General features: G+C 38.8%; 7 protein-coding genes across 16 annotated transcripts in view; 1 reads left to right on the top strand and 6 right to left on the bottom strand.

The window, feature by feature from the left end:
* The window catches only part of LOC143461625 (nesprin-1-like), a 129110-nt gene that overhangs the window by 25906 nt on the left and 89378 nt on the right, over positions 1–13826 (top strand). The window lies entirely within an intron of this gene.
* Positions 49–3246, bottom strand: LOC143461687 (uncharacterized). Its single transcript, XM_076959508.1, has 6 exons — positions 2719–3246; positions 2340–2523; positions 1723–1980; positions 1432–1577; positions 905–1160; positions 49–678 (listed from the first exon to the last, which is right to left on the bottom strand). Exons 1-6 carry the CDS (start codon positions 2765–2767, stop codon positions 420–422), a joined length of 1152 nt encoding a protein of 383 aa, XP_076815623.1. The 5' UTR covers positions 2768–3246; the 3' UTR covers positions 49–419.
* Positions 3432–6573, bottom strand: LOC143461686 (uncharacterized). The gene is made up of 5 exons (XM_076959507.1): positions 6026–6573; positions 5381–5593; positions 5044–5256; positions 4815–4947; positions 3432–4657 (listed from the first exon to the last, which is right to left on the bottom strand). Exons 1-5 carry the CDS (start codon positions 6093–6095, stop codon positions 4060–4062), a joined length of 1227 nt encoding a protein of 408 aa, XP_076815622.1. The 5' UTR covers positions 6096–6573; the 3' UTR covers positions 3432–4059.
* On the bottom strand, positions 7305–8107 carry LOC143461691 (uncharacterized). Its single transcript, XM_076959515.1, has 3 exons — positions 8042–8107; positions 7815–7917; positions 7305–7698 (listed from the first exon to the last, which is right to left on the bottom strand). The coding sequence occupies exons 1-3, from the start codon at positions 8058–8060 to the stop codon at positions 7311–7313; spliced, it is 510 nt and encodes a 169-aa protein (XP_076815630.1). The 5' UTR covers positions 8061–8107; the 3' UTR covers positions 7305–7310.
* Positions 8110–9590, bottom strand: LOC143461692 (uncharacterized). The gene is made up of 3 exons (XM_076959516.1): positions 8949–9590; positions 8572–8814; positions 8110–8457 (listed from the first exon to the last, which is right to left on the bottom strand). Exons 2-3 carry the CDS (start codon positions 8741–8743, stop codon positions 8249–8251), a joined length of 381 nt encoding a protein of 126 aa, XP_076815631.1. The 5' UTR covers positions 8744–8814; positions 8949–9590; the 3' UTR covers positions 8110–8248.
* On the bottom strand, positions 9814–11666 carry LOC143461689 (uncharacterized). Of its 2 annotated transcripts, none has more exons than XM_076959511.1 (6): positions 11493–11666; positions 11093–11317; positions 10624–10893; positions 10452–10535; positions 10198–10315; positions 9814–10045 (listed from the first exon to the last, which is right to left on the bottom strand). In XM_076959511.1, exons 1-6 carry the CDS (start codon positions 11530–11532, stop codon positions 9922–9924), a joined length of 861 nt encoding a protein of 286 aa, XP_076815626.1. In that variant the 5' UTR covers positions 11533–11666; the 3' UTR covers positions 9814–9921. The 2 variants fall into 2 exon arrangements, with proteins under 2 accessions (XP_076815626.1, XP_076815627.1); XM_076959512.1 differs by having other exon boundaries at positions 10198–10321; positions 10458–10535.
* LOC143461688 (uncharacterized) lies at positions 11706–13787 on the bottom strand. 2 transcript variants are annotated; one of them, XM_076959509.1, is made up of 5 exons: positions 13681–13787; positions 13065–13271; positions 12732–12977; positions 12514–12634; positions 11706–12432 (listed from the first exon to the last, which is right to left on the bottom strand). In XM_076959509.1, exons 1-5 carry the CDS (start codon positions 13712–13714, stop codon positions 12141–12143), a joined length of 900 nt encoding a protein of 299 aa, XP_076815624.1. In that variant the 5' UTR covers positions 13715–13787; the 3' UTR covers positions 11706–12140. The 2 variants fall into 2 exon arrangements, with proteins under 2 accessions (XP_076815624.1, XP_076815625.1); XM_076959510.1 differs by having other exon boundaries at positions 13604–13744.

Below are 13826 nucleotides of genomic sequence, written 5' to 3'. Positions count from 1 at the left end.
TTGTTTACCTTATGACGTAATAACCGGATTGAAGAGGCAGAGGGGATCTACTGTTTTGTGTTTTTATTGTCACATAAAAGGCAGAGTCATTTACATAGGCCTGTGCAATAAACAGTGGTGCATGAGAAACGCCACGGACGGTTGCAAAGTGTACGAGTACTACTTCTCATCAGACTGAACACAGAATTGGCAGAACTTAACGTCAATTACTAGATTGCATGAAGTAGATATAAAATACACACTAAAACAAAAATTAGCATTTGTTGCCACCTTTCGGTCGGAAAATTGCAATGCACACCCAGGTATATGTCATATACGAATTGTACGTTTTCTTCGCTCACACGATTTCTTGGCCATCGTTGACAAACGTGTATATGGGTGCTCTTATATCCATTTCCCCTTCAATTACGTTCGGTTTCTCACAGAGTTTCTTGAGAATATATAGGATTTATAACAGTTTCAACGTAAGAACTGTCTCTTTGTTTGGCGCCGATTTCATTTGGCGTTGTTTGCTGGTATAAAATATTAATTTTAAGCTCTGGTCCGTCATCTTGCGTTCGTGGTAATTTTGGTGGCTGGCCGTCAGGTGGCTGTTGGGCGCCGCAGTATACAAAATCCGATGGTTCCGTGCTCAGAGTGTCTGTGATTGGTTTGTTCTTCTTACCTCGCAATGAACATCTAGAAAGTAAAAAAAAATATTTTTTTGTGAAAGTTAGTAGATTGCAGAGGATAAAGATTTACTCTAGCCGCTAACCATAGCTAAAAATTATCATTCCAAAGTTGCGATTTTCCAAAAGGGTCATTAAGATTTTTTCAGTACTGTCATTAAATCACAGGTTTCTGTTAGCCATTTTGATATCACTATTATTGTCAAAAAAACTCTTGTTATGTCGCGAATACGTACTCATATTTCCTGCAGGCACGCACAGATATTATGGATAGGCAGGCGAATATAATTACCACCGCCACCACCACGATAATTATCGTGACATTGTCTTGTTGAGGCGGGGTCCTTGGCCTTGAACGGGCCGAAGCTGTTGTACTTGTTGTCGACGTAGCTGAAGTTGTTTCCATGGATCTCTGTTGCCGTGTAGTTGAAACTAAGTTGTACGCGTCTGTTAAACCTGTTGTTGTGTCCGTCCGGTCACTCATTCTATTTGCTGTAATTTGATCAGATTATCAGGAAGAATCAAAGTTAGTACTCATTCTTGATAACATCTGAATCTAATGCCAGCGGGCGACTTAGTATAGAACTATAGATAATTAATTATTTTTTTGTTCAATTTACTTTTGTTTTCTGTTTAAATGAAGCATAGGTTTTATATGATCGATACTACTAAAATTAATTAAGCTAAAAATAAACTGAAAAAAATTCGTATTTTTCTCGTTGTTTTATAAGTCTCCCGATTTTTAACGTAATTTAATACTTACGCATGATGGCGCCCTTGATCAAAGCTGGTTTTAAACGATAGCCAATAATTAAGCGGTCAGGATCAATTTCTCCCACTGCAAAAAATCCACCGACCGATTCTGGCGTAGATGATGGAATTGGCCAAATTGCTTTGAGTGACTGGTTGCTGCAAAATAAAGATTTTAAATTTGAATGAATTTATCAAACAGAAATTTAGGCGTGGTCTACAAAATTCTATCGAATTGGAAATGACAACATACTTTAATTAGATTACAAATTATTCTACAATGTCAATATGTGTGTCTACGTACTAAAAGAAAAAGCTCAAATGAACTGGATCCGTAAAGTTTTCGTGCACGCATCTGTAGTCTTCAGGGTCAAGGTGCGGTAATGTCATGCCTTGCACAATGCCCGCAAGTCCTCCGACAGAGACGTAGTTGTCTGGACAAGTCATGTCAAAGATACTAAGGGGCGTGCTAACAGATATTTTTTGTTCTGTTACGCTATGAAAGGAGAGTCTTGGGGACAGTTGAGTTGGTGGACGAAGTTCATCTCCGCTGTCTTTAGACCTGCGAAGTTAGAAATTTAATGAATTAAACAAATACATCAGCTCGTAGACACCTTCCTTTCACTTTTGATTAGAAGTTCCTTGTGATAAAAATTTGAGAAAAATTAGGTCTTACAGGTGACGCTCAAACTGTTATGCGTATTTAGGTTATATGTATATATACGATTTATGTAAAACAACTTATCTACAAATCGTTTGGTAACCTATTGTTTTTGGTTATGTTGGTTGTTGGATGTGCAGTATAAGTAGGTTATGTTTTACTAAGTTTTTAAACCATTGGTAACTCCCTTGGTGCAACAAGGTGCATAAACTTAAACAAAACTAAAAACTAGTACAGTACTAATACTCGGAGGCACCTACCTCGCCACAAGTATGAGTGGAACATTGTTGCTCTCCGTCGAATTCGATTTCAAACTGTTTGTGACCAAGTAATGTCCGAGGGTGAAATACTCTTCAATTTCTGTAGAATTGTCTGGTTCCAAGATATGCTCAGCGTCTAAGAGGCGTGCTGGGACATATTTCAGATTCAACTCGCACCTGACAACTGAAGAATAAACGAGCAATTCATTTATTAACGTTTTTTGTTTATAATTTCGTTGATAACTATATAACAGAATACAGGGTATTTGAGAGGTAGGTCACTTTCAAATTAATATTTTTTGCGAGATGGTAAACTTAGTGCAACATTGCGGAAGGTATGGTTGCTATTCCGTTAACTACACTTTATGGTTACGCTTACCTGCTAGAACCTGATACAACACCAGCAGTTGGCCAAAACCAAACTCCATATTTTAATTTTCTTCCTTTCGATTTTTGCGGTCGTCCAACTGTTAAATATGTTACGCTTTTGTTTCTGGATATTTGGTAAACTTCCTTCTGCACTCCAGTCCGTATGTTGTAATATCTCTGCCCTGGGCCGCCTTTAATTAATGAAAATCTTAATGTTCACTTTTCGTTGTATGACTAAGCTGCGACCAGACCTTTGTAGGAGACCGGCGTGTAGTTTTTTCAAAGCTGATCTACGTTACTTGAGTCTATTACGTGCTGTCAGGAAAGTATGGTTTATATCTGAATACCAGTGGTCACGTTTTTTTTTTATTAAGCATGAAAAGTCACCGAACAAATCCTTTGCGTTACTCACAAATATTGCACGTAATCAACTCAGTTTGACGACAGTTTTCGAAAAACGGAAATACCAGTATCATGAAATTTTGCCCATAAACTACCCTCGGCCTTAAAATGAACTCCTTAACCCTTAGCGGAAATGATCCTACGCAAATTATTGTGAAAATAGGTAAAATTTGGTAACTTTTTTAGCTTTCGCAAAGCAAGCGTCACTTCCTTCCTTCAAAAAACGCTTTTGTGTCTTTGCATGATTTTTGAAAAACCCTTTTATGGAATATTTTAACCTTTTGTAGCATTCACAAACATCTATGTTGCTCCTCACAAATCTGCTGGTTTAATAAAATTTTTATTGGCTGCCATAAACTTCGCAGCGTGTTGCGACAACAATATTAAAACGACAAAACATGCTGTTAGGAGTTGATGTAACGCATGATGTACAGCATGGTGGAACGATTTTTTACTATTTTTAAACATCCGGTGGTCTCATGTCTGTACTTAATATTTGTAATAATTTACCGTGTTTAAATTTACTATAAGTGAACATTATTTGAACATTTTCTTTGTAGTTATCATTCTTTCCACGTGAAAATAGCGCAATTGCCAACAAAGTATATACGCAGCAACATCGAGACCGCACATTCATTCACGTCATTCCCTAACCGTTCACAGAATATATTGTAGATTGACATTTCTAGTTAGAGATTGATAGACATTACATCTCTGTAGAATTTACGTCTGTTCTCGTGCCCAATTTTAGAAGATAATAATGGTTTGGTAATGTAATTAGAGAAAAAATGCAAAAATAGAAATGCAGTTTACAGACAGTTGCGTACAGTGTGTGTCTGGCTCTTTCTCGTTGGTCGAGTAATGACGTGGCGCCAGTTTCTTCAGGAAAAACCTATCTTGCCTCCTTGGAAGCGCAAGAACAGGAGCCCGTCTCTTTCAACGTCCTTCTTTAAGGTCTCTTCTTCTTCCTCACGGATTTATATTTATCCTGACAGGAGTGCAAACGTTCCAGAGATCTTCCTTCCTTCATGGTGGCAACAATTTCGCTGTACTCGGTGCGGGATGCGTCATTGGCTGCCAGCAACGAGTCAGCCGAGTTATAGTCAAAGGAGTCAAGATTTCTGCTCGAACCTGGAGTTGGCGACATCTCCATGTAGCCAACACTTACGCCAGTTTCGCCATAAACACCAACAAATGTGCCTTCATCAGTGAGTGAGTTGTTCCCATCGAAGTTATTACCGTGTCCAGTTTCGTCACGTTTTTGCTCAGTACTTGCCGTATCGAAACCTTCAGCTATGTCATAGACCCTTCTACTCGGAGTAAGCAGAGCCGCGTCGGTCGGTTCACAATTTTGGATCTCGCAGTAAGTTTGTTCGACGATCGGCTGCAGGTAGTCGTTGCTTTGTCCCGATGTCGCATTCTCAGCATTGTCATACACATTGCCGGGCATCTGTTCCTTTTGCGCCGTGTTTAATGACAAGCCTCGCCTTATACTGACATGTACGGCGTAGGGTGCTATCTCGAACGCTGAACGGGTTCGCTTCCTGCTGTATTGAAATATTGACAAGAATTTACAATGTTGCAACCCATTGTGAACATGTATGTTGGTAGGTGTTATCGATGGCTAAACATAATCTAACTGTCCAAAATCTGCCATCAGTCGATTGCTGTAAAAAGACAGTGAGATTAATCGGCAGTACTTACCAGCTTTTGCGACGACATGCAAATATCGTTGCGATTATGATAATGACAGTAGCTGGGATTACCACTGCCATTATAACGCCTAATGTGCTGTCGTCCAGTTGGTAAACAGGAGCCGGATCTTGTTGGGCGTCACCTGTGATTTAAGATAATATTGAAAGTTTTGGAAAAGGAAGACATATCAAGCGTATTTTAAGATGTTTATGAGATTATGGCGCTTAGAGTCGCTTACCCATTTCAACAAACTGGTACGTTATACCCAATTCAAACGATGGCTGGCGCCCTTTCACACAAATGCGCGGAGGCCATTTTGCAGCTTTTGTTAGATTTGCGCCACAACGTCCACTAACGGATGAAACAGAATACAGGGTTTGCAAATTAGTCACGTCAGCGTCTGGCGGCACGTAGACGTGGCAGAATTCATCATTTACGCACTGCTTGTAGCCTGAAAGGTTGGACATTTCATTACACTTTTTGTTTTTCATCCCACACAACTGATATTTCGTAATCTTGAAATGTGTCGTGCCCATACATTATCGGCATGCATTCACATATACACGCATTAATACCATCGGGCAAAACTACGAAGTCGATAGCAGTGTAACAGTAAGGAGATTTGTGTTCTGTTGAGATACTGATGTTCATCATGAACATCTCCGTCCTATTTGGAAAGATCATCAAGTAATCGATGTTCCTGTAGTTGGGGTTTGGAACAATGGCAATTCTACCACTGCTGTTGCCCCATTGCTCGTGTCCATCGCAATAAACCAGTTCTGAGGCGTCTAAAAACGGAAAGTAGTTGAAATTATGTGGTGTAAATATTTTCGGCTTATGTTCTAAACATGACCCGTTAAAATTGCATTGTCGTAAACCCGGCCAAGACTAACGCGTTAAAAATGTTTACAGAAAAATATTATTGACGTTATGTCGCAGTGTTTGTAAGTTTTGTTCCAGCCGTCACTGCAATTCAATGGCGTTACAGACAACAATTTCGCTGTAGCAACGCTTGGGCTTAAAACATAAAGTCAAAAAATATCTGTCATACTGTGAGTACGTCGCCGACTTGGCAATTTCAGCTTAGGTCAACTGGGTTTAGCAACACAATGCAGCTCAGTGTGTAAGTTTGACATGTTGTTACAGCCATCAAACAACGATGCCAGCTTAGATTAATTGAATGACGTCATTAGGTAACTTCCGATATCCGTTTCACGTACCGGGTCTTGCTGTGACGTAAGATAGGAAGAAAACTATGTTTTTCCATGTTGTCGTCCTCGTTTTAAACATTTTGGAAGCAGCAATTTACACGTTCCTTGTGAAACTTTAAAAGCGACCATTTGTAACTGCAACTAGTTACATAATAAGCTCATGTAAAAATATTTGGTACAACTTGTTCTGTAACTTGTTTACTTTAAACTACATTATTGTACCAGTTCGAAAAAATATTTTATATTTTGCACTTAATTTGCTTCTTGTCTGCCTCCTCCGACTTAAACTTTTAATACTGCAAAAGTATTTTTGATAGCTGCCGGTTCATGAATAATTAGGTTTTCCTGTTACCATAACCCTTTGGTTTTGTGTCTCCTCGCTTATGCAAATAGCCCTCAATTCATAGCTTGGCTACTTCATTCCTAAATCTTGAAATAAAATTTCGGTTTGCAACAAGGCCAGTCAAGGTATTGTACAACACACGTATGATCTATTAGCTTGCTATCGTAATAATGATCACGTGAAGCGGATGTTGTAGTTAGTCACGCGTGGGTGAATGCATTGTGTCACTATGGCGACATCAAATGCACAGTTTTTATTTCTTGCATGTTGATGACGAATGCGGCCGTCGGCTATCAAAGTAAACATTGTGCGTTCTGCGCAATATAGTTTTTATTCCTTGTATTTTTAAACCAGCTTTGTTTTGTGATTATTTGCCAGTAAAGAAAACAATACACAGTGACCAATGGAAGTTATGAATCTTATTTCTAGAGTCTATAGCGGCTCATTTGCTTGAAAGTGCAACGTAATATTTCGTTTAAGTCGAACAAGTCTGAAATTCCTCGAAGGGATTCGAACTTATATCGACTGTTAACAAAAATGGGTCTCACACGAGACTGTTATGATGTGTTTGGAAATTTGCCCAAACCCGTGCGTCACTATCATATGAAGTTGTAACTTTCTTTAGATAGATATGATGTCATAGGCGTGGTTCTGTGATTGCTAGCCGAGAGCATTACTGCACTTTCCCTTATTACAATATTGTTGTTTATTCAATTTTCTCGTCTTGATAGAAAAATAGAAAATTTAAAGTAGCAATTGCATATTTACATTTCAAGAAAAGTCATATAGGTTGGTGTAGTGAAAGCTTGCCCGATACGTACTTTATTTTTTTGTTTAAAGAAACCAGGTTTCATAACTCGACCAAATGCATGAATCTTGTGACTCTCTTTTTCGTTAATTAAGTGGAATTCACCTCCGCCAGTTACTTTGGAAATTACTCAATAATTGCAATTATGTTATTGATTTTATTGATACTCCTGCGTTCATTTTGAGATAAAGTGAGTTGTATTCCTTCTTGTTTCTTTGAAATCTTTCTTCGGCGACCGGTTGATAAAGGATGTTGTCCACCACAACTTTCCTCTCTTCATCGTTGGAAGTTGAGTTTTTTTGGTTTGGGTCTCCACCCACGATATCATCGATTTCCATGTAGTTTGCAACTTCTGTTACAAGCTGGTTGTTAGGCTCGCATTCGTAATATTCGTGTTTCAGATTACTTTTTTGAATTGGAGAAGCAGTGAGCGCAGGTGATGTAGTCGGCATTTCCCGATCATAATTACCGAACGCGCCATTGTCTGTATTCACGATTTCAGACGAATGCTTCCGCTGTCCATGCTGACGTCTGTATGATGAAAAAAATCCTTGATTATGCATCTTTTTATCAACTTACACACGGAGACGTCTGGGGAATACGCAAAATATGCTGGTACAAAATGTTTTTTCGTGGTTTTTACCAACCTTTTGACGAATACGACGAGCAGAACGATAAGAACTAATAAAGCTGCTACAGCTATGACCAGAATATAATGTAGCTCCAGTATGGGCTTATCTGTTCTCCCTCCTGTGAGGAACACCGGGTCTTGTTATAACTTCTTGTATACTCTTAGCCGAAAGCGTTGTTGATACAAATGTCTTTAAATATATTGTACAAGAATTTCTGAATATTAAAAATGCTGCCATTTTACCTGGGCTGTTGTCGTGCATTGTCGTTATTCCAGCCCTCGTTGTCGCGGTCAATTCCGTGACTGTTGTTGCTTCAATTTTTTTAGCTTCTGTTAAGGAACAGATTTGATAAATGGAAGCACTGGTCATTTGTTTTTCAAAGTAAGTTTAAAGGTAATTGTCACCAAAAAAAAGAAACAGAATAGTTTTACAATTTGTTAAAAATAACATCACAACGTTAAGGTACCGCAAGGTATTTTGAAGTAAGTCACATTGAAACGGCTAGGCGCAGTTGAATTTCCTGATACAAAGGTGATGCTTGGGCTATCTCTCCAACTCTCAACATTTCCACAAGTTCTACCTCGGGGCAGACACATGACTCCAGCGTGTGTGTACGTCATACATCTGCTGTCCGCTTGTATCCCGCATATTTGAGTTCCTAGGAAAGCAGGTTCATGTCTACGTCAACTATAGTTTATTGGCAAAGAAAACTCTCTGAGTACCAACTAATATCCAAGCCTCTATTGATAAGATTTAATTACTCGGCATTTACCATCAGGCAATTCAATGTAATCGGCGCAAACATTTTCTTCCGTTGTGGGCATATTTAAGGTCAGGACGAGGAGTATGGCTTCTCTCGCGTTAACGTTGAAGTTCCACTTGCATCTCTGCATCCTGTCCCCATCTCCACCTCTAACCATTTTGAAATGAATAACACCAGGCATTTCATTAATTGCTAGTTAATCCTTTTCCACGTCGCATTCTTTATCATTCTCAGCTTGGGCTTTTTCCACGACTGCAAGATATAAGAATGATCTTTGTCGTCGTTTTAGTGTAAGTTCAACACTTTTACGTAACTGGTGCTGTTTTATTCTCGAAAATATATCCTTAAATTTTTCTATTCTGTCAACTTAACACAGGTTTACATACCCTGGCATAGGAAGAAGATAGCCAACACTGTGTAATGTAACGCGAACATTTTGCTGGTGAAGTAACTGTCGATGTTTGAAATAACTGTTTCTTGCAACTTTCATTAGTATATAAAATGTTCCTCTTGGTGCTAAGCTCGTGCATGCGTAACATGACATGATTTCGTGCACGCTGGGCAGTCGAATCGTCTCGTTTTTTTTCAATTCCCATAATTCAATCATTTACTTTTTATAGCTGCATGCTTTTGTGGTCTGGAATAAATTCAAATATCTACCTTACTATATTTATTGAATTTTCTCAGAAGAATGATTATTATCGTTATACGCGTGTCTATATGATCCAATAACCGATGATCTGATTCCATGTTTATTACAATTTCATGTTGGCTGATAAATGTCATGTCACGTTTTGATTGACGTAACATAAACTTGCCAGATCTCAAGCCAGCTTTGCACCAAATTACGTATAAGATGATGTAACTTCTTGTTTAGTCTTTCTATGTTTAATTTTATAACATAGTAACCTAATGCTAACCTAAGTTTACCTTCCAATCTAAATCTACCTTGAAACAAACCATAAATAACTGAAATGAACTTTTGCATACCCATTTTTCTAACCTAGTCGCCTATGTGTAACAACAGGCTGCGTGACTTACCTATACGATAATGTAGTCACTTTCGATAATGATAGTGATTACAAGCCATATATGCTTTTTCACTTCTTTTAACGCAACGAGGTTACTTCACTGGCAACATCGTCCGTATGATGTGTTCCATGACCCATTTGATAGCAGGAACGAATCGAGTTCAAGAGTTAGTTTGCCGCGATTTAAGTTTGTTATTCGTCTTAAATAGACTTCTACGACTTGTTTGCCAACATTTTATTCACATATACAGATACACTATTTTGGCATGGTGGATGTCGCATGAATTTGAACAGCGAAGATTTTTAAGTGAAAAGTTTGGAAGTAAATTTAGGCTTGTTCATTTTGAAGATCTAACGCCATGTTGTGGTAACCGACTACTTGTTGTTGGTCTCCTTGGTACATATTGCTCTTGAACGAGAGTGGAATCTCCGTTCCACGGCTTTTGTTGTTGCTAAACAATTAACGTTTTGCTTTATACTTTGCTCTAAAGAGTCTAAACTCTAAAGCTTAAACCCGTTGCAAACAAGCGCGTGTGTACAGTACATTGCGTTTGTTGAAAGTAATTTCAACAAAATAACTGCAATCTATAATATTGTTGCTTACAACAGTTTTACGACTAGTGCAATCAGTATGAGAGCGAAGACAGCAGCTATCGCTCCCATGGTAATGGAGGCGATCGTCGTTGTCCGCAGTTTGTTTCGGAGTCGAGACATCATTTGACCTGTAAGTGAAAAAAGTTGGACGCTATTCAGATATCGGCTGATTGGCCTGTCATGTGTGGTTTGGTAGACTTGAAGCAGACATGTCGTTATATTCTTAGGTAGTATTCTTTTTACTTAAAAAATACAGTTTATCACCTGCAGTATTCGGTAGGTCGCTTGTCGTACTTGTTTCGTATTGTTTCGTGGTTGTAGTCGTCGCTGTGCTGGTTGAAGTGGTGGCTAAATATTTCACAACGTTACAATTTTGAGGAAATGTTTAAGTTATCGCTCTCAGTTGTGGTACAACTCCAGTGTAAAGTTCAAATACCTTGCGTAGTAGTTTGGCTTGGTTCTTGTACCGCAGTTTGACAGTCAAGAAAGGCGTAACTCAAGAACATGAAATAGTAGTATGAGTTACTTTGCAAAACCGGAGGCCATTTCATGCTCGCCGCCGTGGTTCGTTCGCACACGTCATTGATGATGACATCACTCGCACACGTTCTATGTACGCCGTGCTGCTCTCTGACGTACACTCCACACCAGGTTTTTGTTGTATCTCTGTGTGCCCTTGACGAAGTGTTGTGCAAAAGAACTTCCCCTTTGTGAAAAAACGTTTTGGTAAATTTGCAGGTTTCTGCGCGTATTTGACTTGAATATGATTTTGTACGTCATATCATGCGTAACGCAATGCAACGTCTTGTGACCATCACAGAACCTATCAAACGCATTATACAAAAATCGCATACAATTGGCAAATTGAAACAATGCTGACCAATAAAAAAATACCGAAATCTTACCATCTGGCATAATTAGTTCGTCTCTCCAATGTCCATCGCTGTAGCGATCAAGCTCAGGTATGTTGATGACGAGCATTACATCCGATCTGTTAGAAGGAGGGGTGAATGTCCAGTTGCAATTTTCACCGCTGCTGTTCCATATTTGGTAATAAAAATGACCAGTGCGTGTTGTATGTTGTAGTTTGCCACATCCTGTGTCGCCTTCCGTCCATCCCATCAGGTACACTAGGAACACGGCAAATTACAGGTTACGTTTTTCTGAAACTCTGATTTCTAAAATGTCCCAGGCCATTTCTACGTTTTTAGGTCAGTAACAATTTCTTTAGCGGGATTGCATACACATCTATAGACTTGAATATCTGCTTTTCTTAAGAAGTCTTTATCTGTATAGTGCACTTACTGTAAAAGACCAGCAAAGACAGCAGCGTTGATCGAAACATTGGTTATTGTCGTCGCTTTAATCTAAAAACATTTGCACAGTTCGCTGTCAGTTCAAACCGTCCAAAATTATAATTGCTTTCTTTTATCAAGATGTTGTCGGAGACGTGTATGTGACGTGTCCAGGTCACGAATAGACGAGTTTGAAACGGCGTCGTTTCTTGTTCGAATCGTGTCTGATTCTCATGCATGTTTTATTAGCAGTTTGTTAACTTTTAACTGGACAAACAGCATAGTACACTTATGACAACCGGAAATCTTTCTGACGTTTTGCCACATTTCCGTGTGTGCCTTCGTGCACAATGAGGTTTTTGCGTTATGCGCGTCTTCATAACTCTCCTTAAAGTTACGTGATACAACTTTGCTGACGAGAAATTGCAACGATGCAAAGATAAAACTTAAAACATCGAATAGAAGAAACCATAGTTCAAACAAACAAACAAACAAACAATGAACTTTTTAAGTACAAAAAGTACAAAAAGTTATGCTTTCAGCAAGAACATGTAATATTTGCCTCAGTTTTGCGATTTGAATACAGGTCAGTACCAGCTGAGAGCTAATATTGTGTCGTTTATAGAATGATGATCCTTCACCTACATCGTGGTTTAAATTACACGACCCGATCGTTATGTCTTTCAAAGTTTCCATTCCTGTCAAGTGGTTGATAAATAACGTTGACGACCATTTCCCTTTCTTGGCCGATAGTTTGTGGATCCGTGTTCACTCCTGCTGATTCATTTATTTGATGTCTATTATCAGTGTCGAACCGTTGTGAACGTATCGAGGCGACTGACTCATAGGCGTTGCTCGGTATTATGGTTGCCGGTACATCATAGCCGTTGTTTTCGTAGGTTGTATTCTCAGTCAGGTTTTCAACCATTAGTTTGTCGCCACTTCGCCATCTGAACGCATGCAATTTAGACGATTAAGGTTCACAAATCTCTCAGTGCAAAGGCAACTTTACTGTAATTGCGCTTACTTACATAAATTTCTTTGCAAGAATAGCAATGACCACAAAGCTGATTGCGAGCATAATACACAGAACTACAACACCAGCAATCAAAGAACCAGAAGACGTACTCACGACTTCCATTTGCCGTTCGTCTGTATAATAATAACAATGGTAATAACAATAGTATTAAAAATAGTATCACATAGCAATACACGTTGTCCAATGTCTTGTGAAAACAATCCATTTCACCTTTAGCACTTTCCGTTTGACATGGAACCAGTACGTAACTGAATCGGAGCCGCCAGAACCTCTTGTTCGTTCTGGTTTTTATGCTGGCAGTTAGCTGGGCTGGTAGTGACGTTGTGCTGACAGATTCTTGAGGGCAGTAGCGGTCCAGTATTTCTCTATCACAGCTTGTCGTATCATTTGAAAACACATACTTCTTGCATATCGCATGGCTTGCAAAGAAGGCGTACTTATTCGGCAACATAGCCCCTAAATGGCATGTTTATTATATTTGGGTTTGTGTATATTTAATAGTTTTGCGATAAAACTGAGATTTTCATCAACACCAATACTTGCCATCTGGTAACTGGACTTTGTCCTTTCTGTGAAGACTGAAGTAGAAGAAATTTAACACGAGCATTGTGTGGGATTCATTATTTTGGGGTCTGATTGACCACGTACAATTTTCAATGTCATTTGTTGCATAACTGACAACATCGAAGGGCTTGGTGATTTCTGTATCGCCGCACGATGTCGCCCGTTGTATAAACAGAGATATTACACCTGATGAAAAACAACAACCTCATTGCACGAGAATGGAATAAATATAATTACTGAAACCTGTAACTTGTTGGTTTTTTTTGTTTTTGATTCTAAAGTATAGATTTAAGCAATTGTTTGAAAACGGCTACAATCGAAAGAATAACGGTCTTTTATACTAATATTAGCAAAAACTTGATTTTCGAAAATTTGGTGCCGTTGCTGCTTTAGTTGTTCGTCATCCTTAAACTTTATCACACTCGTTTAAAAAGAAAAAGTTACACTTTTTCCAAAGTCGTGTGCTAGTATTTACATCTCAAACTAACGCAGAGTCCTTTCTGTATCATGCAGTGTACCTCTCACAGTGAATTTCAAATATGGTATAGTTCCGTCTTTGAAGACTTTACATAAACTCTCAGCAGACTTTACTCACATAAAAAGGTAGGTAGAATACGTCGCGAGTACATTTTTCCTCGTTTCTTCTGAAAACGTTTGCAATGCTTCGGCGCAAACTTTGTAATTTAACCATCTGTCGAGAATTGGCTTTGTAATAATACGCATATGCTTGTGTTGTGTGAA

Source organism: Clavelina lepadiformis, chromosome 6 (genome assembly GCF_947623445.1).
Source record: "Clavelina lepadiformis chromosome 6, kaClaLepa1.1, whole genome shotgun sequence".
Lineage (NCBI taxonomy): Eukaryota > Metazoa > Chordata > Ascidiacea > Aplousobranchia > Clavelinidae > Clavelina > Clavelina lepadiformis.
This window is presented reverse-complemented; position numbering and strand designations above follow the sequence as displayed.

Coding starts and splice junctions, on each gene's coding strand:
- LOC143461687 (XM_076959508.1), bottom strand. CDS start 2,767: ATGGAGTTTGGTTTTGGCCAACTGCTGGTGTTGTATCAGGTTCTAGCA. Junction 1,578..1,722: donor CATTTGAGCTTTTTCTTTTA/GTACGTAGACAC, acceptor TTTATTTTGCAG/CAACCAGTCACTCAAAGCAA. Junction 1,161..1,431: donor GATCAAGGGCGCCATCATGC/GTAAGTATTAAA, acceptor ATCAAATTACAG/CAAATAGAATGAGTGACCGG.
- LOC143461688 (XM_076959509.1), bottom strand. CDS start 13,714: ATGTACTCGCGACGTATTCTACCTACCTTTTTAT. Junction 13,272..13,680: donor TATTCTACCTACCTTTTTAT/GTGAGTAAAGTC, acceptor GTTTTTCATCAG/GTGTAATATCTCTGTTTATA. Junction 12,433..12,513: donor ATTCTTGCAAAGAAATTTAT/GTAAGTAAGCGC, acceptor GCATGCGTTCAG/ATGGCGAAGTGGCGACAAAC.
- LOC143461692 (XM_076959516.1), bottom strand. CDS start 8,743: ATGCCTGGTGTTATTCATTTCAAAATGGTTAGAGGTGGAGATGGGGAC. Junction 8,458..8,571: donor TTACATTGAATTGCCTGATG/GTAAATGCCGAG, acceptor CTGCTTTCCTAG/GAACTCAAATATGCGGGATA.
- LOC143461689 (XM_076959511.1), bottom strand. CDS start 11,532: ATGTTTCGATCAACGCTGCTGTCTTTGCTGGTCTTTTACA. Junction 10,894..11,092: donor CGAACTAATTATGCCAGATG/GTAAGATTTCGG, acceptor TTTTTCACAAAG/GGGAAGTTCTTTTGCACAAC. Junction 10,046..10,197: donor GCACTAGTCGTAAAACTGTT/GTAAGCAACAAT, acceptor TTAATTGTTTAG/CAACAACAAAAGCCGTGGAA.
- LOC143461691 (XM_076959515.1), bottom strand. Junction 7,699..7,814: donor CTCGTCGTATTCGTCAAAAG/GTTGGTAAAAAC, acceptor TTCATCATACAG/ACGTCAGCATGGACAGCGGA.
- LOC143461686 (XM_076959507.1), bottom strand. CDS start 6,095: ATGTTTAAAACGAGGACGACAACATGGAAAAACATAGTTTTCTTCCTA. Junction 5,257..5,380: donor CTTCGTAGTTTTGCCCGATG/GTATTAATGCGT, acceptor CCAACCTTTCAG/GCTACAAGCAGTGCGTAAAT. Junction 4,948..5,043: donor GTACCAGTTTGTTGAAATGG/GTAAGCGACTCT, acceptor CTTAAATCACAG/GTGACGCCCAACAAGATCCG.